Source organism: Passer montanus, unplaced genomic scaffold (genome assembly GCF_014805655.1).
Source record: "Passer montanus isolate IOZ18808 unplaced genomic scaffold, ASM1480565v1 scaffold167, whole genome shotgun sequence".
Classification (NCBI taxonomy): Eukaryota; Metazoa; Chordata; class Aves; order Passeriformes; family Passeridae; genus Passer; species Passer montanus.
Genome location: NW_024363938.1, coordinates 434,015 through 461,461, shown reverse-complemented (window position 1 = coordinate 461,461; position 27,447 = coordinate 434,015). Strand labels below are relative to the sequence as shown.

Below are 27,447 nucleotides of genomic sequence, written 5' to 3'. Positions count from 1 at the left end.
ATGATGATGAGCTACCAGGAATCCAGCTAAATCAGAAAAGCAGGAAAAGCAGCAAAGGGGAAGATGGGAAGGACACCAGCCCTTGGGAGCACCCACCCTGTGGTGGGAGATCAGCAGGAGTGGGAAGTGGCTTTGTTTTTGGGCCTTTGCTGCCACATCAAGAAGCACAAACCATGTGCTCAAGTGGCATGTCCACGGAGGAGAGAGCCAGGCTGTTGGCATTCCCTGTGGATTTAGGATTTGCTGTGGATCTGCACAGGTTTGATGTCCACAGGCACAACCTCAGGCTTTGGCTCCTGCCATGAAAGCCCTTGGATGGAAGCCAGGTGTCTGCCACCTCCAGGCTGAAATTGTCCAATCTCAGCATATTTTGCCTATTTGGGAAAAGAGAGGAAAAAAAAAACAACCTTTAAAAAGATGCTGGAGCTCAACCTGAGGATGCAGCTCCAGCTGGGGGATGTCAGATCCCAGGGGTGCAGCTGATGACAAGCCCAGAGGGATAAATACCGAGGTGAGGAGAGTGAGAGCAGCACCCGTGGCACCGAGTGGCTCTGCTTTTGTTTCTTGGTGCTGCAAAGGCTGAAGGAGAACGGGCTCTGGGAGACCACAGCTGCACCGAGCACAGGCACAAATCAGAGTAGGGACCACATCAGCTCGTGGTGAAAGACCACAGATCAGATAAAAAGTCAGCTTTTGGCAGCAGCTGGAAGAGAAGAGCAGAAAAGCTGCAGCCCTGGTGAGACCAAAGTGTCCAGAGGTTGTAGCTTGTGCACAGCCTGTTTGCAACTGAGGACACAGAGAGAAAAATCCTCGTTGGGGCTTGGCTGACAGCTGAGAGCAGAGCACAAACACCACACCTGTTTAAGACACCTCTAAAGGGGGGATTTACCCTTCCCCAGCCACCTGCACAGTGCCACACCACACAAAAGGAATGATGAAAGCCTGGGTCACCTCCCAAATGCAGCAGAGGGAGAAAACAGGTGAGGAGCGGGAGGTAAAATATCCTTGTGAGGCATCAGCACAGCTAAAGCAGCTCATTAATTCCAAATCCTCAGTCAAGAGCTCCTGCCTCTCAATTAAACTACTTCATGGGCTTCAAAAAAAGGAAACACATGCTGGAGATGCTGCAGATAGAAAGTGCTGACTTTGATCTCGTGATTTAAAATCCAACACACGGGACAGAGAGGGAAAACGCTCCAGCAGTGAGGGCCAGGGCACTCACAGAATCACAGAATTCACAGACTCACAGAGTCATGGAATCACAGACTCACAGAATTCACAGAATTCACAGAACCACTGGGATGGGCTGGAAGAGACCTCCAAGATCATCGAGTCCAACCCAGCCCCAACACCTCAACTAAACCCTGGCACCCAGTGCCACATCCAGTCTGTTTTAAACACATCCAGGGATGGTGACTGCACCACCTCCCTGGGCAGACCATTCCAGAACTTTATCACCCTTCTTGTAAAAAACTTTTTTCTTTCTAATATCCAATCAATATTTCCCTTGGTGCAGCTTGAGGCTGTGTCCCCTGGTTCTGTCAGTGCTGCCTGGAGAAGAGCCCAGCCCCAGCTGAGCACAGCCACCCTTCAGGAGCTGTACAGAGTGATAAGGTCACCCCTGAGTCTCCTTTTCTCCAGGCTGAGCCCCCCAGCTCCCTCAGGGGTTCCTCACAGGGACACCCCTGGCCATGGCCCACACAGGGTTTGTGCCACGTGGGACAAAACCCCTGGGAGAGCCATCCTGGCCTGTGCTACCACCAAACTCGTGTCACAAGGATGGTGACAAGCTGAGTGACCTCTTGGGGATGCACAGGTCCAGCAGCCACAGGAACCAGGGGGAAACCAGCCTGGCTGCTGGAAGGGGGATTCTGCCATGGCAGAAAACCTGGAGATGTCTGAAGTATTGCATTCAACTTGGAGACTTCAGCCTGGAGTGGCTTTGCCAGAGATCTCCAAGAGGAGGAGGATGATGATGATGAAGGGCTGTCCTCTTGCAGCACAAGGACAGGGAGTGACTGGCTTTGCCAGAGATCTCCAAGAGGAGGAGGATGATGATGATGAAGGGCTGTCCTTCCACTGCCTCTTGCAGCACAAGGACAGGGAGTGGCCGGCTGAATTCAGGAGATGTTCCCTCACTTCCCCCAGTCAATCCCCTTGTCCCAAGAGGCAGAGGAGGCCAAGGGTTTCTGCAGCACTCTGAGGGGACATGGAGCAGTGCCTTGGAGGTTGCTGAGCACACAAAGCACCCCAGGTTCAGGAGGTCCTGGCCAGCAGCTGGCTCTGGTGAAGGGCTGGTCTCAGATGTGCATCCCCTGCCCTTACTCATCCCTGAAGAGTCACCTCCAGCCATTTCGGTGAGCCAGAAGCCCAAAGGGTTGTGCAGTTACACAGCTGTACATTCAAAACTGTTACTTTTACATGTTAAGTCTTTACAGCTGAACTGAATAAAACCACAAAACCAACCACCCAAAGCAAGCAGCCAGCAGTGGGCCATCTGATTCCTCTCAGGTTCTCCTTCAGGTGTGGTTGTGTGGACATTCAGCTCCTTTTACCTCCCTCACGCCTCCTTGGCCAGACTTCTCCCCTCTCCTCCTGCCTGCAGTTAAGCCAGCCTCGCTTTGTCTGCAGGACTTTGACTCTTGGAAAAGTCAGAAGGCATTAATCAGCCGCTCTGTTGTGCAACTATTTCCATCGCTGAGCTGCATCTGCTCCCTGAGGTCTCTTAATTCCTCATTGAGAACGTGCCCCACGTGGGAAGAGGCGAGAGAGGACTTGCACAGGCTGGAAGTGAATCCCTGCAGCCCCCACAAGCAGAGGTGCAGGGGAGCCCAGCCCGCAGGAGGGCTTTGTCAGAAGGAAGGGACACAAGCAGCAGCAGCAGGGCCACCTCTGGGTGATGGAGAGGGGTCACCTGGAGCTGCAGGGACAGAGCACAGAGGAGTGTGACCCCTGAGCACTGCTCTGGGGCTGGCAGCACTCAGGAGCAGCCCAGCTCCCCTGCAGCTGCTGCAGGAAATGGGCTGAGGAGCTGAGCTGCAGACGGGCTGGGCACTGTGCTCCATCCCAAAAGGGCCACGAGCTTTGTCAGAAAAATGCACCTTTCAAAGAAAAAGCAGATATTGAGGAGAGGACATCAGGTCATGGCCACTAACCTGGGTCAACAGCACACCTTGAGCACCCTGGCCATGCTCACCCCTGGACAGTCTTGATACTAATGAGAGCAATGATAATTGCTGCTGTAGACAACTCAGATATTTGTTTACTATCCCAGAACACACTTTACAGCATAGTGAAATATGTACATGAGTCTTTTTTTGCTCCACGTTTTACCTTTTTGACAACCTTGGCTGCACTGTGTAATTTTTAGAGAAAAGAAAAAACATCTGAACTAAAGAAATGGGGGTTTGGGGCAGCACTTCCTGGCCAGCTTGTGCCACAGCACCTGGGTGAGGGGGTAGGTGCTGCCCCAGGGCCCCCAGCTGCTCTCAGAGGACTGCCCTGCACTTCACAGACCCCCCAAATTATTTCCTTTCCCAGCCCCTGAGCTCAGCCCCTGTCTGGCTGCTGGGATGACTCCAGGGCAGATCCACCTCCTCATGCTGCATCTTCCCTCTCCCTGCCCAGAGCCACCCCAGGGGCTGCCTCAGGCTGTGCCCAGCCATCCACCTCCTGCTGCTGGGAGAGTCCCTAAAAACCAAACCCCAGCTCCCCAGAGGGGCCTGGAGTGCTGCCCTTGCTCTGCTCTGCACCAAAGGGATCAAAGCTTCCCACTCCCAAGGGGTTTTTTTGCTGTGGGGACAGGGGAGAAGAGGGATGAGGATGCATCATGAGAGGGAAAACCTTTACAAAGCTGAGCAAGCTCCTGACCACAGGCTGAGACCTTCAGCAAGGACACAAAGGACACAACATGAACACTCAGGGTCATTCATACTCCCACCCCCAGCATCCAGCTGCCTGCCAGATATTGGTCAGGAGTTGCTCTGCCAAAGCTCAGGTTTTTGTCCAACAGGTAGAGCTCTATCCTGTGTGGATGTCAGGGTTTGGCAGCTCTGCTCGTGCTCCTCTTCAATGAACTCTCCAGATCTTACTCTTGGGGAATGAAGTCTGTCAGGGGGAGCTGACAAAGAGATGAAGGTGACAAATTGTGCTCCTTGCAGAATCTTTTTTTCTGCGCTTCGGCCTTCAGGGGAAGCCAGAGCATTCCCTGGAGTGCTGCAGCACAGACCCACCCCCAGAAAAGGACACAGACACACTGGGTGCCATCCCTTCTCCTGCTTCCAGGCACAAACACGTGAGCTGGGAGCTCTTGTGCAAAGCTTCTCCTTCCTTTTGACACATAAGAGACAAATTACAAGCCAAGAGGATGGACTGGCTGGGGTGAAAATAATTCCAACCTTCCTATTTGGCTTTTGATCACAGCTCTGTGTTCCTCAGCTCGGTGGAACTTCCAGCCCTTCCCTTTCCCAGGGGGCTGCAGCTTCTCCAGGAAGCCTCCAAGCCCCCAGCCCTCCCCAGGCTGCTTTGAAGGGTGCCCACCTGGGAGTGAGGCCTGAGAACACCCAAAAACCACAGAGCAGAGCTGCTTTCCTGCACGCTCGGCTCTCAGGGAAAGCCAAATCCTTCCCAGGAGCTGATATGCAGGGAAGGGAATGACTCCTTTTTGTGTGCTGAGTGGATGTTATCAGTCTCCCCTCACTGCTGCGTGATCTTTACCATCCTCCAACGCAAATCCCAACGTTTTCCTGAGCTGGTTGCAGTCCCAACTCCAGTCTGGAGCTGTCAGCCCTCCTGTTTCCATAGTTTCAAACACTTTTTAAAGCAAAGGATCCCCAAGCCAACCTCTCCAAGGCATCTCCCTCCCTCCAGCTGCCTCTCAGACACCTCTCATCAGCTGCTCCATCCCATCCTTGCAGAAGCCCAGCAAATCTCTATAAACATGTGCCATCACCCCTTTCCTCACAAGTTCCATGCCTCCACCCACGAGGTTTCACTCTCCCATTACCAAACCCTGCTTTACATTAAAGCCTTTGCTGCCTTCTCCTCCAAACTCATTAATTCTCTTTTAAAAGGCTCGTTCCTGCACAGATTTCCATGACAGAATCCTTCCCATTTTCCTGCTGCCCACAGGAGGATGGGGCAGCCCTGATCCCTCTGTGCAGGCTGCTGGAATTCCTCAATCCAGCATTTCCCAGCTGCTCTCAGCCTCTTCCAGACCCCACGTAACCTTCATGCTACAATTATTTTGTCAAAGGCCAAAAAAACACCAGTAGGGCCTGAAGCAGCCTGAATTACACAAAGGGTAATTGAAAGCACAAAGCTCAACCTCTGAAATATCACCTTTTATCAGCTTAAAACCGCTCCATGAACAGGAAATGATGAAGAAAAATCATGAATCTATCTCAGCGCTTAGCCATGGGAGACAAAGTAAATTACCAAGCACAGGAACCCTCAAAAAGTAAAAATAAACCACACTAAGCCTGTTTTTTTTAAATATTTCTGCAGCCAGTACAGCCCATAGAGCAACATTTGCAGCTGGAAAGTGTAGCCCAGCAGCTCATTAGCAAGTTTTTAATTCAGGTTGCTCATCACAAGTCCCATTGTTCCCATTTGACCAGATAAACACATCCAGGTTTGTGCAGAGCACCAGGAGCTCACCAAGGCAAACAATTTTATTTTTTAAAAAAAAGCAACATAAAAGTGTTTCTCCTTGCTATGCCTTCAGAATAAAGCTTGGTAGATAAAAAGGAAAAAAAAAAAAAAAAAGAAACCACAACCAAAGTAAAACAGCCAGACAAATAACCCCCCAAAAAAAGCCCTAAAAACACCCAGGCAGAAAATAATTACCTGTCCTATATGGCAACAAAGAGCAGTGACTGAGAAGTTTGAAAGCACAGAAGATAAGTGGAAATGAGAAGAAACACATGGAAAAATGTAAAAACAATAAAATGCCATTAAAAAACCCCAAATTACCTGTCCTATATGGCAACAAAGAGCAGTGACTGAGAAGTATGAAAGCACAGAAGATAAGTGGAAAATGAGAAGAAACACATGGAAAAATGCAAAAACAATGAAATGCCATTAAAAAAAAAAACAAAAAAACAAAACAACACAACCAACCCATCTAGGAAAAGTCTCAAAGAACAGGGAGAAAAGGCAAAGAAACAAGTAAAGGTTTTTATTTTAGTGGGTCCATCAGTTCAAAATAAAGGGATTTTCTCATCTGCCTAGCACAGGACTGTGTAGGAAAAATTAAAAAAAAAAAAAAAAAGGAGCAGAATTACCAGGGACAGATGTGGAAAGATGGGGTTTGAGAAGACACCAAAAAATGAGAAGAAACACATGGAAAAATGCAAAAACAATGAAATGCCATTAAAAAAAAAAAACAAAAAAACAAAACAACACAACCAACCCAACTAGGAAAAGTCTCAAAGAACAGGGAGAAAAGGCAAAGAAACAAGTAAAGGTTTTTATTTTAGTGGGTCCATCAGTTCAAAATAAAGGGATTTTCTCATCTGCCTAGCACAGGACTGTGTAGGAAAAATTAAAAAAAAAAAAAAAAAGGAGCAGAATTACCAGGATTACCAGGGGAAAGATGGGGTTTGAGAAGACACCAAAGAATGAGGGTGACAAGAAGCTAAAGAAGCAATTCAGGTTCTGGTTTTGAGAGGACACTGAGCAATCTCCATCTATAGGATTGGATTGTTGGGCTTTTCTTTTTTTCAGTCCAGCTCCCACTGCACCCAGGGCACCCCAGGGAATCAGGTCAGACTGACACCAACATCATTGCTGGCAGGTGCCACCACTCACTGCAGAGCCAACCAACTGCAGAAAAAACACTCAGAAATTCTCCTACTGATGCCTTTCCTTCTTAAAAGAGTGCAATTTATAGCTCTGCTGCAGCTTTAAAAGAAGACACAATTAATTATTAACCAGCCCTTGGTGGCTGCCTGGAAAGGGAGCTGAATGAACGGAGCTGCTGCTCCCTGGGGCTGGGAGAGGCTCAGAGCACATGGAAAGCACAGGAGTGGGGATGGAGCACAGGGATTGTCCTCTGGGCTGGCACCCAGCACCTCCCTGGGAAGCTCTGTCACCACACGGGTCACCAGAGTGGAAAAAATGAGCATTTTTGCCTAGAAACCACATTTAGCTGCTGGGGGCTGGGCCATGGGACTTTCAGCCAACAGGACAAGAAAAGTCAAATATAATCAATCCTCTGTGCACAGCACTTCTGTCTCCAGAGCAGAATCCTTTCACAGAGAGAGCTCTGCATTTACAACAACTCCTCATCACGCTGAACCCTGTTCAGACCACTCTCCTTTGAGCTTCCTGCCCTTCCTCTGCACATTCCCACCCTACTTCCATTTTTTGGGTGCAAGCAAAGCTCACCAGAGTGATAGGAACATGCACTGACAGCTTGGGCAGCACCACGTGCTGAGGTGTAAACCCTCACCTGTGGGGTCAGCCCCACCTGGCCAACACTGCACCCCAACCTTCCCTGTCCCAAAAGAACTGGAGATTTTTGGAGATGCTCAGCCAAATGTGGGCCAGGGCTGTGTTAGCAGCAGTGGAAAGGAAAGGAAAGGAAAGGAAAGGAAAGGAAAGGAAAGGAAAGGAAAGGAAAGGAAAGGAAAGGAAAGGAAAGGAAAGGAAAGGAAAGGAAAAAAGGAAAGGAAAGGAAAGGAAAGGAAGACCTGAAGTCACCCGATTTGGGGGTGCAGCAGAGCACCTCCCCATCCCTCTCACATTCCTGCAGGCCCAGGGTAATCCTGGGAACAGGGAACACCACCTAGGATTGAAGTGCCACTTTAAAATCTTGCTTGGAAACAGCCAAACAACCAGAAGAACCCCAGAATCACCTACTTGACCTGTCCTGAGAGCAGATTTGATGATCTCAAAGAGCCTTTCCAACCTCAACCATGCTGTGCTTCTATAGGGAAAAATGCACCTCCTTGTCAGTGTAAAGCTACTTCAGGAAAATAATTCACAGTGGGACTCAGGTCTCATTATGCAGCAGATAGCAACATTTCCTTATTTACAAGGTGTATTTTGAAATAAGTTCTGTTGGAGACTAAATAGAGAATCCCAGAATGGTTTGGGTGGGAGGGGACCTCAAAGCCCATCCAGTGCCATGGGCAGGGACACCTTTCACTGTCCCAGGCTGTTCCAGCCTGGCCTTGGGCACTGCCAGGGATCCAGGGGCAGCCACAGCTGCTCTGGGCACTCTGTGCCAGGGCCTGCCCACTCTCACAGGGAAGGATTTCTTCCCAGTATCCCTCTGGCAGTGGGAAACCATTTCCATTTTCCTTGTCATTAGTCTGTCTGCATCTTTCCTGCAGCTCCTCAGGCGCTGGGGACAGGCACCTGCCCTTGTGGTTTGATGCCCCAGGAGGTGCCCCTGCCCCTCACCAGGACACCAAAGTGAGGGTTTGATATCCCTGCATACATCTGGACTTCACTGGTCAAACCTCTGGAGCTGCAGCTCCCTTCCAATCCCTGGATGCACAAGGAGCACCCTTGGCTCCAAGCACCACGCTCCAAATTCCACAGCTTTACAAGCACAACGTCTCAGCTGTTTGCCAAGCTCAGAGCACTGCAATAAAACACCCACACAGTGACAAGAATGAGACTTTAATCAGTTTTAAGTGGAGTTTTAACACTAAGAGATAAAGGGTTGTTAAACACAATAACAAACGGACATCTGATTTGTATGAGGCATTATCCTGTACATGTCATACTTGGTTTTTGTGTATTCTCAGTTACACACAGAGCCACTGTTGCACAGCACAATAGTATTTGAAGAGGCTGAATCAGAGTAAGGCTGCTTAACAGACTGATTTTTTTTTTCTTTTAGTATCTATATATATATATGCTATATGAAAACAGACTGGAAATTTGAAGTGGCAGAGAAAGGCAGCTCTGCCAAAACGCTGCAGTTGGAGCCCCTTTTAGTGCACAGTCCCACCCCATCCATCTGCATGCACGACACTTTCCAACAGTATTGAGAAGGTAAACGAGGCACTTCGTGGCAACCACAGGCATCGTTAACATATTGCACACATCTGCTAGGACTAAACATGGAACTTGCACACCAGCATCCTCTTTTTGGATTATTTGAAGGTGGTTTCGTTTGGTTTGTTGTTTTTTTTTGAATTTGGAAAGCTAATTTTGATGCTGCATGTAAACTCCACTTTCAGTTTACAACGTGTGGCCCGGGGAGGAATCTGGAGGCTGATTTGCACAGCTGCAAAGATTTCCACTGGGGCTGCCCAAGCCCAGGGGATGCTTCAGGGCCTTACAGTTAAGCTCTTACCAAAGTGATGCCTTCAAGTAGTTTCAGACATGTAAGCTCTTGCACATCCCAACAGGCTGAAGCGTACAGTCTGGAAACTCAAGGAAAGATTACCTACAGAATGCAGCTCAAGCTAATTATGAATACTGTCATAAATAAAGTTTTAATAAGGACTCAAAAACCTTTCAGTCATAGCAATTCTTGTCAACTTCTATGGGGGTGGTAACTGAAATAAAGTATAGGAGAGTATGTATAATATATATTTATATATATAATATATATATATATATAATGCCATTTTTCCATTTCCAATGACTACACCATAAAATGTAAGCAAGGCTTCTCAAAGACGTCGAAACATTAAAAAAAAAAAAATTAAAACAAAATCAAAACCCTCATTCCAACCTTCACATTCCAAAGGAAAAATAACAGTGCAAAAGCTCATCCTTGCGTCCTGATTCCCGATCCGGCGTCACCGACTGGAGCTGCACCATCCAATCCTGATTATCCACAGTGGGACACGCAGCACTGCCAAGATCCCAAAGCTATCCAAGCAGGAGCAGTTTGCTTTATTGAGCACAACACAACTTTCAACTGTTATCAACCAGACAGGGTGAAAACACGATTGGAAGGGGAAGAGTTAAAATTCCTGTTCCCAAGGGAAAACCACCTCCTGCTCGTCACAATGAGCACTGAACCTTGATCCATTAAAGTCCAATTAAACCTGTAAGTCAGAACGTATTACCAGCTTTGTTAGAAGTTAGAATCGTGAATCTGAGGAGCAGAATTGACCAACAGAAACCAGGTAAGGAAAAAAAAAATCTTTAAAAGCCCTTTACACCTTGGTTTACCAACTGTAATTAGTGGAAGTCCTGCCTTGTGTGGTTCAAATTCCAACCATTAATGCTGCTGTGCAGGGCTCTGACAGATCCCATCCATAATTCTGGCTGAGAACACAGCTCATGAACTTCCATGTCAGCACCAAGTTAATTAAGCCAGGGGGATGTGTGTACTAGACCCTAAAAAAAAGCATCAATTTGGGGTCAGCTGTTCATGGCTCCCTTAGAGGGGCAGTGGCTTCACATCTGGATGTGCCAGCAGCTGGATCTGCAGCCACCTTGGGCTGGGCACGACAATCGTCCACCAGAAGCCAACTCTGAGCCCTACCCTAGGAACAAATAATCCAACACTGCCACTTGGTTTAGAAAAACAATTTGTTGGGTGGTTTGAGGGGTTGGTTTTGATAGTAATGGGTTTGGGACAAGTTCTGCTTTTTAATCTTCATTTACAGCGTTGAGAATTTACTGCAACACTGGTTTCCTGTCTCTGGTGTGTAATGTCCGTTTTTTAAACATTGCAGGTAATGAGTATTCAAGTAAAACTCCCCAACAGTTAATGACTTTTTTTTTAAAAAAAAAAGTGTGCAAAACTGCAAAACTCATTGTAATAGAATGTGTAAGGTCAAAGGGGTGGAACGGCTGACAGAGGTTTGATTGAATAAATGCATCAGAAATCTTCCAAACAAACACTAACCTGGAGAATCTCCAATGACATTTCCTGTGCACCATTACAAAATCTTTTTATATTCATGAGGGGAAAAAAAAAAGCTTGCAAGGCAGCACATGAAGTATTCACAGCAGGAATATGATTGAAAAACTACTAATATAAATGTAAGATGTTGACTGATGTTTTTGCACTAAGAGCATCTGACTTTTAGCACTGGCCTTGATTACACAGGAGATGGAGCAGCCATTACAATTCAGAAAAAATTCCCAATAAATCATTGTCAAATTTTGTAACCATTTGTTTCAAGCTCTTACTTTAGTTGATAGCCTCCACATTTGTATGGTTAAGTCATTGTTGCTGTGTTTCCTTTTGGTTTTTTTTGTTTTGTTTTTCGTGACCCCAATTCCTTGTCTCCCTTCATAGCGCGGGTCTCGTGGGTGTCGTGAAGGTTCATTCCTGTACCCCTAGACAGAATCACTCCCTCTAGCTGCCTTTTCTAGCACCATTACACTTAAAAAAAATGAAAAATGCACAAACAACAAGCAGTGACAGCGGCGACTCCTCACCCATTGTCCCGGATGAATTAGGGCAGCATGCTGAGGAAAGGTGCATGGAACAGCCGGACATGGTACACAGGCCACGCTCCTCTCCGAGCATCACCTTCCAGCCCCCATCCAAAAAACATGCATTACAATGTAGGAAAAACCTTCTAGAAACATCTCTTAGCCAACTGCAGACTTTTCTGTTGCCACACAAGTGCAAAAAAAGGGGCAGGATGTGAACCTGTAAATTTTTTTTTTTTCTTTTCGGTTTTTGAAACTTCGTTTGGTGACAGAACACAAAAGGAAAAATTCCTACGCATACACATTAGGTCTGTCTCCACTTTTATAAAACTGGAATAAAATGGGAAAGTGCCATGTTTATAGTTCCTAATTGAAGTTTTAATGTCCTTTGACACAAAAAGGTTATATACATAAGAGCTACGTAACCTTTCTTTTACCCCCCCGACTGGACAAGTGTCAAACACTGTAGATTTGTAGGGCAAAATGAGATTGGTCAGGAAAGAATTGTTCCTATAATTGGTAATCTGACACTATGTCCATTTGCCATTTAGAAAGGTCCTTTTTCTTTTTTTCAGTTTATTCAAGTTTGTCTGTCTTCATGGTTTTTTTTTGTATGGTTCTTTTTTATCTCTGATAAAAAAAATATTCAGACTTTTGTAATCTGCGTATGCTGATCTTCATCAAAAGGTTCATTCTCTGGATCAGAGTCAGTGGTGTCAGAGTATCTATAATGATCAGGTTCATTGTCACTAACATCTGGTGTTACAGAAGTTGAACTGCTAGCCTCTGGGTTTGATGGCTCTTCTACTGTTTTTGTGAAAAATAGCTTCACCTGGGGAAGGAAAAAACAACATTTAAAAAGGGAACCTGGACTTCAACCGAGCACAGGCAACAAAGCAGTTTTTAACAGCACAGGTCCTGGCAACCCTGAGTCACACCCCTGCTCCCCTCCCCAGAGAGAGGTTTGCCAGCCTCTCAATACCACCCCTGGCAAAGCAGCAGGATTTTCCAGCCCAGCTGCAGGAATTGTGCCTGGCTGAGTGCTCAGGTGCTCCCAGCACACCCTCCTGCCTTCCCCAACTCCCAGAGCACCAGGAGATTGCAGCAGGAGTGCAAGGAATGAACAAAACCCTCTCTAAGGGGTGACTCTGGTGTGGGAAGTCTGATCCAAGCAACACTCCAAGCAGCTATGACCATTACCTTCACGTGAGCTCTGGCTGATCTTTTATGAGGAAGTCACAAAATGCTGGAATCCTTACAAATGCCTTTTGCATGTTTAAAACACTGCTGCCCTTGGCTCACACTCCCCAAAGCTAAAGTGTCAGGGTAAGCTACTCCCAGAATCACAGCACAGCTGGGCTTGAAGAGACCTCTGGATATGATCCAGTCCAAGCCCCTCCCAGGCACAGGAGCACCTCCAGGTGAGCTTGGGATGAATCCAGAGAGGGAGACTCCACAGCCTCCCCAGGCAGCTGTTCCACACTCATGGATAGAAGTTCTTCCTCATGTTGAGGTGGAACTCGTGTTTCAGTTTATGGCCTTTGCTCCTCATCCTGTCACTGGAACAGTGACAGAGCAGAGCCTGGCACCCTCCTGTGCCAGCCCATGGAGATGTCTGTGTGCAAGGATGGGATCCCCTCCCAGCCTTCCCTTCTCCAGACTGACGAGGCCCAGCTCTTCTCCTCATCAGAGAGATGCTCCAGACCCCAAATCATCCTTGTGGCCCTCTCTGCTTCCCACAGAACAGGCACAGCTGCAAACCAGCCCAGGAGCTCAGTGTGCCCAGCCCACAAGGCAGGCAGGGGAGATGGCACCTGGTCACCAGCTCTCCCTGCCTCTGATGGCTTTGATCAACACCTGGAACAACCTGAGGACTTCAGCCCCAGCCTCTCAACATGCATCAGCTCCCCAAAAGCAGATAAAAGCACAAAGCTTTGCTAAGTGATGGCAATACCAGCACATAAACTCAGCTTCCACGCAGCAATTTCACGTGGTCCCTCCAAAGGCAAGACAAACAAATCATGCAGCTTCTCAGCTTTGTTCACACATAAAACATACTGACCTTGAAGTTTGGAGAGAAATATCTGTTGGCTTTGTCTTTGTTTGCTTTGTCTAGATCGTTTTTTGTTAATGTAAGGATTAAATATTCCTTATCATTATCTGAGCGCTCTGTACTGAAAATACCATCAAGTTCCTGATCTGCAACTAGACTTCCATTTTCTACTTTGTCTGAATTTTCATCCAGTCCTATGAAGAATGTATTTACCCAAAAGTGAAACATTTTGTCCTGGGGGAGGAAGAACACAGAAAACAAGCTTGCTTTAGTATTCAGTAATGGCACGTTAATTAGACTGCTATCAGCATCTGGTCAAAAACAGATTTGTAATATCAGGAAAAACTTGGTTGGACAACAGTATGTCATTTGTTACATTGCATGCAAAGACATTTTCACCACATCTCCTGGACAACACACAAAAATCTGCATTCATCAAGCTCAATTTTAACCAATTAAGCTTTTAGAAGTCACTCAGAGAGCAGGGCTTAAAACTATCATACCTGCAATAAAAGCAGATGATAATAAATTCAATAAACTAAAACTTGCAACCACAAGGCATAAATACATTTGTTTTGCTCACACCTTGCCAAGCAATCCCTAAACCAGACAACCTCTGTAGATGAACCAGCTGAGGTGAGTAATATTGAATCTCCCCTGTAACAGAAAGCTTTTCTTCTTTTTATACAGAAATAGCTACAATTGAGCAAAACCACAAACCAGTAAAGGGTGCTTTGCTGAGGTGCTTTCATGCACTGAGAGGAAGGCAGAGCCAGTGCCTGCTGTCCAGCAGGAAGTTTTTAGGGAGCAGCCGAGGCAGTGGCAGCTGAAGGATGTTCAGCTCAAGCAGAACTTGCCAGATGACCTCCAGCAGTTTGATTCTGCTCTGCCACAGCCCCAGCTGCACCAAGGGGCAGGACACCCCTGTATCAGAGATCCTGAAGGCTCTCTGAAGGAGAGCCAGCTCTCTGCCAGCCCTGAGCTGCTGTTTCCAAGGTCAGCTCAGTCCTGAAGGCACAGCAAACCTCTGACACTGAGCTACATCCACTTGCTCTTTACACACAAAATCTTCTCTTGGACTTTGATGTGCCTTTTGAGGCTCAAGATCCAGGGTGCAAATGGCCAATTCCTCCCACCATGGTCAGTACTGCTGCTAAAGCTGCAGGGAAAGGAAGCCACTGCAGAACCTAACATTCCTTGGTATTACACAGTACCAAACACAAACTCACTCCTTCTGAGCTAACTTACATATTTTGGTTTACCAAGGAGCTCCAATTCCAATTTCTTACTGGAAAATCCACGTCCTGCCCTATCTTCCTATTCATCTCTGCTGGTAAGGAAGCAGGGGGGAAATCAGAGGTGGAACAGAAGTGGTTCCAGTCTGTGTGACACGAGCAGGCCTCCTGCTGAAGGCAGTTTGGCACCAGCAAAATACCACAACATTTTCCTGAGCCAATGAAAGAGGGCAGGGAAGAGCTGGATTACTTAACTCGCACTCATCCTCCTCAAAAATTTATTTAAACAGGATACTGGGAATTCACAAGTGTCCCTCTCTGCCAAAGGTCAGCAGACTGATTTTCAGTATTTTATGTAAAGCCTACAAAACCACTTCCAGCTTGTCTGCATTTTTGTAAGCACCTGAGAGACCCCAGCACAGAAATGAAAAATCCAGCCAGGAACACTTCTGGTAGTTGAGTTCCCCACTTCACCACTTGCCTCTCTCCAGCACTTTGGGAACCAAGTTCATCTAGCAAATGAGTTGTCTGGGGAGTCTAACAGACTCTCACTGCCACCGAGTCCCTCCAAGCCATCCCATCTCTGAAGAAGCCTTGTTGGAGCCCATCAGGGGAGGCAGCAGTTGGCAGGTTCTTGCCAGGCCCTGCTTCTACATTTCACACCCTCCTCTTTCCCCAAGAAAAGCCTCCAAACTGCCCTGCCTGGGTGTGGAAGTTGAGGATGAATATCCTGGGCTCACTCTGCTGATGTGTCTGCTCCAGAGAAGAGGCAGCAGACAAAACCCCTGTGAAGACAAGCTCAGGGTGGCCCAACCCAGGCTCCTCCTCACCCACACTGAGAGTCCCTCAGAAAGAACTCCAAGGAGGTGAGAGGTTCACTCTGCTCAAAGCAAAGGACCTGCTCAGGTCAGAACCGAGACAAGCAGCAGCTCTCCTGCTGAAACCCCCAGTGCCAGAGGAAAAGAGGCCCCTGGATGGGAATCTATGCCAGCAGAAGGCACAGTTTTGCTGTGCCTCACCTTCAGCTCCATGAGTGCAGAACCAGGGGGGATTTAGTTGGCACTTTAAGGGCTGGGGGGACTCAGCTTCACTGACAGGGGCTGACAGACAACAAACCTCTCCCTAGACAGCTTTTAATCTGTGTTCCTTGGGACAAATTTGCAGAGGTCTTCAGGGACTCAAACTAAACATGCAACTCAGCTGAGCTGGTCATTTCTCCTTTTATCTCCTTCCAGCTTTTTAAAGCATCAAGTTATTTTCCTTTCCTTCCCACTACACAACTTAATTAGCCTAATAAACTGAGTTCATGGGTCTTGGAACATGACATGGCCACTCAAATTGAGGGAAGACTTGGTCATGTTTTTTGGAATTAGCTCTTAAGGCTGATAACTGTGTCACTGTTTTCACAGAAGAGCAAATCCATTATTCAAGTGAGGATTCAGCTGAAGCATCAGGACCCAAGATATTTAATGGGAGACAAGGAAGAAACATGATGTAATATGGGCCAAAGATAGGAATTTTAAAAATCAAGGCATGAACTGAACTCAGGCTTTATATAGCAAATCAAAATACCAGACCAAGTGCTCACATAACACAAGTTAATGAATAGACTTCTGAAAAAAAAAAAGTATTAGAGACTGTTTTTCAATGTGTTTTGCTTCACTTCCAGTTACATCACAGACATCTGTCTTAAAAAAAAAAAAATAAACCACAGATGTACTTCTTCCCATAACCAAATCTGTGCCATAAATCTCCAGTGCAGTATCAGATGAGACAGAGGCTGATTTAATCCCACAATTCTGACACACAGTGCTTGTCCCCACCTCGTGCAGTGTCTCAGACTGACAGAAAAACATTCTCCACTCTAGAGCTGGTCTCTAGCTGCAGACTGGGATCCAAATCCAAGATTTAAGGCATCAATCAGGAGTTCCCAAGCCCTCCTGAGAGTTTAACTTTTGCAGAGAGATCCCCAGGCACTCAGAGTCACTCTGAGGGTCTGGAGATGCTCTCCAAGAACGGGGCTCTTGGTTCAGCCTGTTCCCTAGGCCTGCCTGATGGAACTTCCTGTACCATGTGCAGATCAACACTGAGTCTTCTGACATTTTCAGAGTTCATTCCTCAGCGTTTGCTTAACAGCAACTGCCCAAAGTCTTGTTGAACTCTGCAGCAGAACTTATCTCTAGGCTTGAGAGATGAAATGCAACTGCTCAAACAATGCTGTCAGCCCTCCTACGCTGGAGTCTGGGCACAAAACACCACTGACTCTCACAAATTAAACCCACATCAACATTTCCCTCTCATTTGTACTGGGAGGACTCCCAAAAAAAGGTCTCCTTGAGCCCCAGGCTCTGGAGGCAGGAAGATGAGGAGATTTCTGCATTATTTTTAAACAGGCTCCCATTGAACTGAGTGATCTAAGGATACTCTGAAATACTTTCAGATTATCATGTCAACATCAATAACTGGAAGAAAAAGGCTTTGCAGAGATCCATGGAAGCAAAACTAGAGGAAAAACTACAAAAAACCCCAGCAAAACTACAGCAGCCATCCAAGATGGAAGAACAGTAAAGCTACAAGAAAAAGCCATGTTCAATAAAACATCCCCCAAATTACAAACTTCTACCCATCAGAAATTCATCCACAGTCACAGCACATGAGTCTCAAGCCATTTTGTTCTCATGTGGGCATGCATTTCATTCTTGAAAGGAAGTAGCTACAGCTCACTGAAGAAATAGTCTGAGGATAAAGTAAACAACTTGATCAGACAAGAAAAGGCCAAGAGCTGGGGACTTCATAACTGATGCCAGGTGGCAGAAACTATGGAAGGGATGAAACTTTTCCAAGGCTGTCAGCCCTGTACCACCACCCCAGTGGCACCAATGATCCTGTGGCTGAGGTCAGCTCCCAAAAGCCACTGAATTTGCCTAAATTAACTTTTGCCATTAAAAGAAAGGACATGTGGCTGCTTTAAATCTCACACTGATTCTGCAATGTTAGGTGCTTGAATTTTCTCATTCAGGTTTGGTCTGGTTTTTGGATAATAATTTTATCCAAAATTGAGGAGGGTCCTCCCTACAGAGAGCTCTGCAGATAATGCTGTTCTTCAAAGGACTGGGAGATTTGGAAGCAAATACAGGTGAGGGAATCTGGGGCACTTCAGCTGAGACCACCAAACCAGAGCCAGGGCAAAGAAGTTTTCTTCATCTCCAGAGATGAGACACAGCCGTTCTCCAGCCTGAGGCTCAGAATGGATCAGGAATTACACTTTTAATTGATATTATTAGGTTTTTTTATTATGTTAAAGTTAAAATTCAGACTGGTCAATATGTGGTATTATCAAGACTTGCTTAGCTACCTATTCCTGCTAACAGAAAACCTGGGTAGAACAAGAACCACTGACAGGCGACAGACTTATAATTCCACTTTTCATAAACCTGGTTAATAAAGCAGAATCTGTGAAAGATAAATTCTGATACTCCTAATTATGCTGCTCCTCATTAATTAGGTGATCATTGCATAAAGGGATCTTTAAAATACCTGTCTCCGCAGTGCAGGGCCTTCAGTTTTGGGTAAAAGTTGTGTAAATAGTTAATGTAGAAAAGGAACAGGACCAGATGTGGAACAGCTGGACAGAGAAATGTGCTCAGTTTGAGCCCAGGTAGGTTCTTCTGGCACCAATGTTCCCCTTTGCCCTGTTCTCACCTTACTCACTTTATGCAAGGACCATGTGGAAGGATCAGCTCCTGCGTTTGCAGCAGAGCTAAGAGAGGTGATCTTACCACAGCTGTGGAACATCTCACACTATTTTCCTCTGTCCTCCATTCATACTGAAAGCTGAGCCAATAAGACACTTGATTCAACAGATATTTCAGAGATTATCAAGGTGTTTTTTAACTAGGTGATGAAGGGGCAGTTTCCATCTCAGAAAAGTTTGCAGATGTGAAAAGAACCACCTTCACCATTGCTTTGGCTCTACCAGGTCAAAAATACTGAGAAACTGAGCACCTCTGCACTATCTGTAATCCACAGAACCCAGACAGTTTGGGTATTTGATAAGAATAGACAAAAAGGAAAAAAAAAAACACCAAAGAAAAACCAGCCAGCTACTCCGAAAGTACAAAGATTCTTAAGAAATGAAACCACAACCTGACACTCTGAAATGAAACCCCAGCACACTAAGTAATCCTCCTGCTGTGGTTCTGCACCCCTACACACTGCTGAAGACCCAATTCATGCTGCAGAAATTTGGGGGGTGCTCATGAGGGGCTCTCACTACACTGCCTCTGCAGCTCAGGGCTCTCTCCAGGGGTAAAACAAATACAGCAGTTTGTTCCTGGGGCTGCAGAGCCAAGATCCTGACCTGCACACTGCTATTTCAGGGATGGGCAGGGCAGCACAGCACCTCACATCAGGTCTGTCTGCAATCCATGTGTTACTGGAGATGGCAAAGCAGCAACAAACTCACAGTCCCGACAGGAGAGGGCAGATAAATGTCTCAGGTGTTGGGGCTTTGCATCAGCTCCTCCTGCATCCCTCATGTTCAGCCCACAGGATTCATCTGGGTGCTCCTTTAGAAATCTTTTCTCAGAACTGGCTGCTTGCGTGTCAATAATCTCAGCTTTGAAACAGAATTTCTACTTTTAAAATGCTTTTACAGCCTCTGTACTGCACATAACTCACTGACCAACTAAAACATCTCCTCAAGCAGGCAGAGAAGGAAAACAGGGCCACTAAGGAACTGTCCAGAAACTTCTGCAGACACCAGCACCTGCATGAAACTTGTTCACACAAGCAAGCCCGCACAACAGTGTGCATGTGTGTTCACACACAGCTGGCAGGTACAACCCCTGTGCACAGCTCTAAGAGATGTCACCTCACCACTTCTTTGTCTCCTGATCCACTTGAGCACTTCTCCCTTTTATGAATTCACTCACTGAATGCTCTTAAGTTTTCTAACCTCCATTCAACAGTTCGTAACTACTGATGAGGAGTTTTAAGCAGCAAATACCAAGGTAGCCTTTAATCAGCACAGTGTCATCCTCACCTTTCCCTCTGGTAGATCCAAAGTGGCTCCACAAGCACCAGAACTAAAGAAACTCAAGGATACAGCTTTAAGAACTGGCTGACTTTGGTTTCAAAGTAAGTACTAGGTTAATTTTTTTTTTTCCACAACTGAAACCCTAATAAAATCCTCAGCTCTGAGGGAATTCTCTAAACCTCTCATGTCAAGGCACTGCAGCTGGGAACAGAGAGGTGGTGGAAGAGATTGCAGAGATACTTGTACAAAGTGCGTGGGAACTCAATTATCTCAGAAATTCAGCTAAATTTGACAGATGGGTACAAATCAGCCAACAGCACAGACAGGATCTTCTGTGCCTGCTCAAACCTCAGAAAAATTTAGTGAAGAAAACAGCTGGAGTTAACTTGCTCAGTATGCAAGTCTATTTTTAGAAGGTGAATGTTTCTTCCTCAATTAGATTACTCACTACTACCCAAACGACTGCAATACAGAGCCAGGATCATTTTTACCCAACCTTTGTACTTAATCTCACAACTCCCCAAACATCCAACTTTCATTTTGTGGTCGATTGGCTCCTTGGGAAAACCAGACATCAAAGAATTAAATGTCATGATTACACATCCCTGAAAAAATAACCAACATCCCAACCCCCAGCATCAGGGGCTGGCTTGACAACATTTTCCAGAAAAAGCAAGGAAACCAACCTTTTTCAACATCTTGTTCTGTTTGTGGAAAAATTCCACTTTGATATCACCGCATACCGGCAAAGGTTGAGGGAATTCAAAGTACATGTACTTGTCTTCACGTCGTGAGGGTCCTGAAGGGGAGGTGAATATCTTTACCTTTAGCTGGTACACCACAAACTGAGGATCTGTGGGACAAAACACAGTGTCACTTGGTGAGAAAAGCCTCCAAAGTGGCAAAAAAAAGCACAACATTGGTAGCAGGAACAAAATCGTGAGCTGTGATATTTTCCCAAGTTAGCTAAATTTCTATTAAGGGTTTAACACCACAGGAGATCAAACTTTGCCAGATGCTACTGGAAACAACCTTGGAGACTTCTGTCCTTCATGGCAATACTTTCAGGCCACCAGGGAGTTCCTAAAATGTTATTTCTTTTTAATATAATGACTGTAAAATGTGCATTTACTTGACTGTTCCTTGCGTTTTCCCCCTCCTCTCTATTGCACAGACCAAAGTGAGAGGTTTTATTCTCTCTCCCCTCTTCTTCCAGTTGTAGAGTGGCTGGTCATGTCAGCACAAACTGACTCTACTCTTACAGAAACAAGCAAAAACAAGCACAAAACTGAACATGAATACTGAAACCAATCAGAAGAGCCTAAAAGTTGGTCCTGTAAATCACCATCACCAGAGAAGTGCCAGCCATGGCACAACGTCCCCAATTAAATCTGCAGGAGTGACACTGAAACAAAAAGGGGTTTTTGGTCCAGTTTAGGAAGGGGTGCTTTGGAAATGGTCAGGTCAGACAGCCCTGCAGAGCTGTGCAAGTCCCTGCTGAACACACCCAGCCTGTCCTGCTGAAGGGCCCAGGGGTGAAACCTTTACTGGCAGGCTCAGAGAATCCCCAGGGTGGTTTGGGTTGGAAGGGACCTTGAATCCCATCCAGTGCCACCCCTGCCATGGGCAGGGACACCTTCCACTGCCCCAGGCTGCTCCAAGCCCCAATGTCCAACCTGGCCTTGGGCACTGCCAGGGATCCAGGGGCAGCCACAGCTGCTCTGGGCACCCTGCCAGGCAAAAATTCCTTCTGTATATCTCAGCTGAATTTCTCCCTGTCCTGTCACCACAGCTCCTGATGCAGGTCCCTCTCCAGCTTCCCTGTAAACCCTTCAGACCCTGGAAGGTGCTGTGAGGTCCCCACACACCCTCCTCTTCCTGCCCTTATCTCCCTTGAACCCTCAGAGCTGTGAAACTCTGTCATGCCCTCACTGAGCCCCAGAGCTGGACTCTGCCCTGTCAGTGCCTTTAGAGCAGCAGAGTGATACCAAGGAAAGCAGATTGAAAGTTACCAGGTTGGTAAAATACTGCCAGCACAGCTGACAACACAACTAAAGGCAACATCATCGACTTGGTATTCTGAAAAATCACTGAGAACCCCACAGAAACTGAAAATATTGCAGCATACAACTGCTGAGCTTGATAGTTACTTTATCTTCTCAGGTGCTTGGCCAATCTGTTGTCTACCCCAACATCCTCCCATGGACACACAAGTCAGCACTCACTTGAGCAGTTCAGCCTCCAAAATAGAGCCCAGTTCATCCAAAACATGAAATAAGTGGTAATTGCAGAAATCTGTAACCTCCACACCTCTTCCCTAAGGCAGAAGGATTTTGGCAGAGGCTCCTCCCTCCCTCCTCCTGTACAGCCTGACAAGCTGCTCCATTGTTTCTTGTGTGTGTTACATGTTCAGGTACTGTCTCACAACAATATTAACAGGGCAATTTTAATCAAAGCCACAGGAGGCACTGGAATTAATTACACATTGCTGTAATCCCCAAAGCAAAACCAGCAGATTTTTTCCACCAACAAAAACCAAGCACGCAACACAAGGCAGTCACAGCCCTGTAACACAGCCCACAGGACAGAGCAGAATTTGTTTTTGTATTTCAAAACTTCACAAAATCTGCTGTTCCTCACTAACACAGTGTATCAGCAGATGAGATTAATCATTTACAGGTGTATTAATGCTTTAGAAACTTCCACATAAAGAAAAGTTTATTCCAAAGTTAATTAGGTATTTACCCAGTTGAACTGATTAATTTATTTTTTTATTTTTTGAACATCATGGGAAGAATGATGTTGCTGCACTGGAAGCCAACATGCCATTAGGCAAATGTTTTTCAGCAATTCATGTTTCCCAAGAGTTGCTGTGTTAAAAAAAAAGGAGGCTTTTTATAAAAGTAAGGAGCAAATACCCAAATACACATAAAATGGTGGAGGAGTGGATGTGGCACTCAGTGCTCTGCTTTGGGTGACAAGGTGGGCACTGAGCACAGGCTGGACTCACTCTTGGAGGTCTTTTCCAGATGGAATCCCTTATCTCCAAGCCATTAAAACATTTGCATTTAGTAAAACAGCCCTGAGTGCTTCACAGCCTACTCCTGGGAGATCCCAGTGGCCAGACCCACAGAGCCAGCAGATTTTGGACTGTGAGGTGTTTCCACGTGACTTCCCCCAAGATGTGCAGCTCTTGGTGCCATCAGCCCATCCCAAACACCACCAGGGTCCCCAGCAGAGGTGAAGGGCTGCTGGTACTTACTGCAAGTTCCGCTGCTGAACATGGGAATTGTTTCAAACATCATCTTGTGGAACAGCAGTGCCACTGGTCTGTAATCCAGGTGATTCTTTAACAGGTAGCTATAGTAGTACACGTAGCGTCTCTGACTGGGAATTGTCACTCCCTAAACAGAGGGAAAACAAGGGTCAAAAACCTCGGATCAGCATCACTGAAGGGCTTCTGCCCATCACCCCCAGCCCACAGGACAGCTCAGTCACTGCTGAGCAGCACACACAGCAGGGCACTGCCCTGCCAGGTACCCAGGGGATGGAGCACTCTCCACCAGGAAAGGCTCAGGGATCCTGCAGCCTGGACAGGAGAAGCTCTGGGGTGACCAAAGTGTGGCTTTGCTGTGCCTGAAGGGGCCACAGAAACATGGGGAGGGAACCTGGAGTGACAAGGACAAGGGGGAATGGCTTCCCACTGCCAGAGGGGATATTGGGAAGAAATCCTTCCCTAGGAAGGTGGTGAGGTTCTGGCACAGGGTGCCCAGAGAAGCTGTGGCTGCCCCTGGATGAGTCCAAGGCCAGGATGGAGGGGCTTGGAGCAGCCTGGAACAGTGGAGGGTGTCCTTGGCCATGGCTGGAAGAACCCTCTAAGGACTCTTCCAACCCAAACCTTTCTGTGATTCTGTGCTCTCCAAACATCCACGTCCAGCAATGAAGCAAAGAATGCAGATTTTTCTCATTTGTTAAGAACAAACAACACAGGCACCCTGAGGGTCATGTTAAAAATAGTCTCATGCTGCTGCTTTTTTGGGGATGGAGAGCAAAAAATGTTTAATAAGAGGTGTCTTGAACATACTCTAACTTTAAAGAACCACTAAATTCAGGAATTCTAAAATCTACCACTACAGCAATTACATTTTGACAGCACTTTAAGTCAAAAGACTGATGTTTGCTAATATCACTGTACTCAAGACTGGTGCTGCCTTCTCTTTACCAAACATCCTGGAATATTTTCCCAAAAATGTGGAAAGTTTCCTTAAAACAGGCCCAACAGCCCAAAGTGTTCAAACTCTGAGGTAAACATTTGCTTTGAGAGCATAAAACCTAAGAATGTTTTTATTACTGATTTTAAATCAGCTCAAAGCTTCAAATAAGGGAAAAGTTTAAAAGCTTTTAGAGCCAATACTTTCAAGTAAAATTGATAGATGAAAAATGGTTTAATTTCCCAGAAAATGCATTACATGGTCTAGAACAATCTGTTACTGCAGACTTGCAACAGCATCAGTAAGAAATCTTCCTGATTAAAACTGAATGTGGAATTGGAATAAACTGGAGATAAACAACGATTTTTCATACACAAGTCTGTGAGCATTTGGTAACAAAACCTAGACCTCATATTTCTATAAACTTTTAGTTTCACCTCCCAACAGCCAGGAGCTAAGAGTAGCCAGAGTGCTTTTAATCTAGTAAACCTCTATTATGCTCACATGAAAATAGTCACTTCCTGCCATTTTTTTTTTAAATGTTGATTATTATGTCTCCTTATCACTTGAACTGCTTCTAAACTACACAAAAGCCCTTTCCCTGCAGCACTTGCACAATGACCTTCCCAAGCAGCCTTGTACACTGGCCCTGGCTTTGGCTCAGATGCCCTCAGTGCTTATCACACCCACTCCTTAAGGGAGCCCTGAAATTCTCCTTCCTGGGATCTGAGCTTCAGGACTGAGCAAATCCCAGCCCAGCAGTGCTTGCCAGGCAGGAGGAAAGCACAGAGGTGAGAACAGGAGAACACATCCTTCCCTGCCCAGAGCTTTCTGGGGCCACAATGGATGTGTCCTATGGAAAAACCCCAGGACACCTGGTCAGGAGAAGCAAGGCTGGGGGCAGAACCAAGGAAACACGTTCACACTGATAGTCAAAACCACAGCAAAGGCAGTTCTTGTCCAACAGGGCACTGTTAGCCCTTCAGCCACAGTCTGACTCCCTGGAGACACAGCCCTTAGATCCAAAAACCAGTCCCACTGAAGCAGAACTCCGAATTCTCCATTTCCAAACATCTGAATTCCAAGCAGAACACTTTCCTAACAAACTAACAATATTCCAAGGGGTGCAATCAACCAGCACCCACTTTTACTCCAGAAGAGTAAGGACAGGGAAGTAGTTCAAGCCTGTATTACTCAAATATCACCATCACCATCTTTAAATGGATGTGAGATAAACTCCTCTGGTCCCTAAGCCAGAGCTTCCCAGGGCATCCCAAACATTGTTAGGTTCTCCTCTCAACGTAGCACAGGCAGGACTATGAGGAATATTTTGAAAACAATATTCCCCCACTTCCTTTAGAACACATCCCACTGTGAGAGTGCAGCTGCAGTCTCAGAGCATCAGGTTTGGGAGAGGCTGGCACCTGAGCATGCCCACCAAACAGACACCACGACTGATGAGCTCTGACACCAGCCATGGGAACTCTGCCCTGCTCACAGGGTCATTCTGAGGCTTCCTCACACTAAGTAATTGGGTTTCACTTCCTGTTCTCTTATAGCAACACCACACAAACACAGCATGGTCTGGGTTGGAAGGGACTTAAAGCCCATCCAGTGTCACCTCCTGCCATGGGCAGGGACACCTTCCACCATCCCAAACTCCAATGTCCAGCCTGGCCTTGGACACCTGCAGAGACCCAGGGGCAGCCACAGCTTCTCTGGGCACTCCCAACCCTCCCGGGGTAGAACTCCTTCCCAATATCCCATCTAACTCTACTCTGTCAGCATGAAGCCATTTCCCTTGTCCTGTTCCTCCAGAGTCTCTCTCCATATTTCTTGTCAGCTCCTTCAGGTACTGAAGCCACAATGAGGTCACCCCAAGGCTTCTCTTCTCCAGGTTGAACAACTCCAACTCTCTCAGCCTTTCCCCATATGAGAACTCTTAGGAGCCATCCTTGAAAATAAAACTCTACGGTGCTCAAAGAATGCTCCTGAGTGGATCATCTCCAGCACTTGAACAGCTGATCCCTACCCACTGAGCTGCTTCCCAAGCCTAATCCTCAACACAAAACCCTCCAATGCAGAAGCAGGAATAAATAAAGACCTTCCCCAGCTGTGGGAAGGTAAGCTGCCAGTCTTTGTCACTAGAGTAGTGTGTCAGTATCTATCATAAGGGAAAAGTGGGATAAACTGATCACTTCAAACAGTGGAAGCAGCAGCTTCTTTAGAAGACTTTTTGGGGGGTTGCTACTTCCCCAGCTCTGACAACAGACAAGTACAATTCTTTATCCCATTTCAGAAAACCCTTTGTCTCCTTTGGTTCAAAAGGAAAATAAAAGTCACTCGTGTTCTACAGTGGTGGAGACAGACAGACACAACCACGCAGCCCACACTTCCTAATCTTCACCACTCCCTTCTTCTGACTAAGCTCCCCCCACTACAAAGAGTTTCAGAAGCCAGAAAAGGCAGCTTGTAGAGGAAATAAAACACCCCAGGAGAGGGTTTGCTCAGAGACAGCCTGGGCTCTGCCATGTCTTGTTACCCAGCACAAGAACAACCCTGAGCCTCACCTCCAACAACTCTCACTTGATGGTGCAAAGGCCTCCCTGGAGCTGCTTCTCCCAGCAGGCACTTGGGAAAAGCTGGCTCCAGAAGTACTCAGGGCTGTGCTCTTGACCAATTAGTCATACTTCCTCTTGCAATTAGACTCACACTTCCTGCCAGCACAGCCTGAGCCCTCGCAGCAGCACTCTGCTGTGAGCACTAATGGCAGCAGTGATTGTAGCTGGGCTGATCTCAGCAGCTACAGGTGCAAAGTTGTCCTTGCTTGAAACCAAGAAAATCCGGTCCCTATTAAAGGCAGTTTTCCTTTATCATATCTATGTTGGCCCAAAAAGAAAGAAAAAAGGCATTTGCTTGTCCCTTTGTGCAAACAGCTCTTTTGATGCCTCATTGACTTTGAATTGAGGAAGTCAGTTATACAAAGGTGTGGTGAAATACCAAATCAGAGAGCAGCACTTGACATATAACACTGAAATATGGGCCACAAGGGAAGAAAAGGCTCCAGAAACCTGCACTGGAATACCTGTTTATAAACACTACTGAAGGATTATGTGAATCACATGCTGCCCACTGGCCACATCAAGATAACCAGGCTCAAGTGGAGCTGGGAAGGAAAAAAGCCAACTCTTGCAGCAGAGACACTGAAACCAAAACAAGTTGCTGGTTACAGACAGTATTTACAGTCAGGTAAACAAAGCTCTCCCTACTCCCGTTTACTGAGTTCTCCCTCTCCTCCAAGATGCCCAAGGTACTCCTGGGGTACTGATAAACCCCAACTGGCAAAAATACAACCTTCTTTTCACAAAGGGAAACTGAGGCACAGCATTTCACTGGGTATTTGCTCAGTTCTGTAGCTTTCATGCTGCTTTACCCAGCTCTGGAGATTACTCCTGCTGATAAGGGTTATCTGCTCTGTTTATTCAGCACACTGCTCATTCCTAGCCTCTCTCATGCACTTTTACCAAAAGCCACAAAGTTTTGATGGGA

The 27,447-nt window shown here is 46.4% G+C and overlaps 1 protein-coding gene across 2 annotated transcripts in view; it reads right to left on the bottom strand.

The window, feature by feature from the left end:
- Positions 1-8,615: 8,615 nt before the first annotated feature.
- Positions 8,616-27,447, bottom strand: part of PTEN (phosphatase and tensin homolog) — a 48,202-nt gene continuing 29,370 nt past the window's right edge. For both annotated transcript variants that reach the window (XM_039703682.1, XM_039703683.1), the window contains 4 exons: positions 22,950-23,091; positions 20,374-20,540; positions 13,424-13,648; positions 8,616-12,193 (listed from right to left, as the gene is read on the bottom strand). In XM_039703682.1, coding sequence (XP_039559616.1) covers positions 12,008-12,193; positions 13,424-13,648; positions 20,374-20,540; positions 22,950-23,091 — 720 coding nt within the window. In that variant the 3' untranslated portion in view covers positions 8,616-12,007. The remainder of the gene's footprint in view (positions 12,194-13,423; positions 13,649-20,373; positions 20,541-22,949; positions 23,092-27,447) is intronic.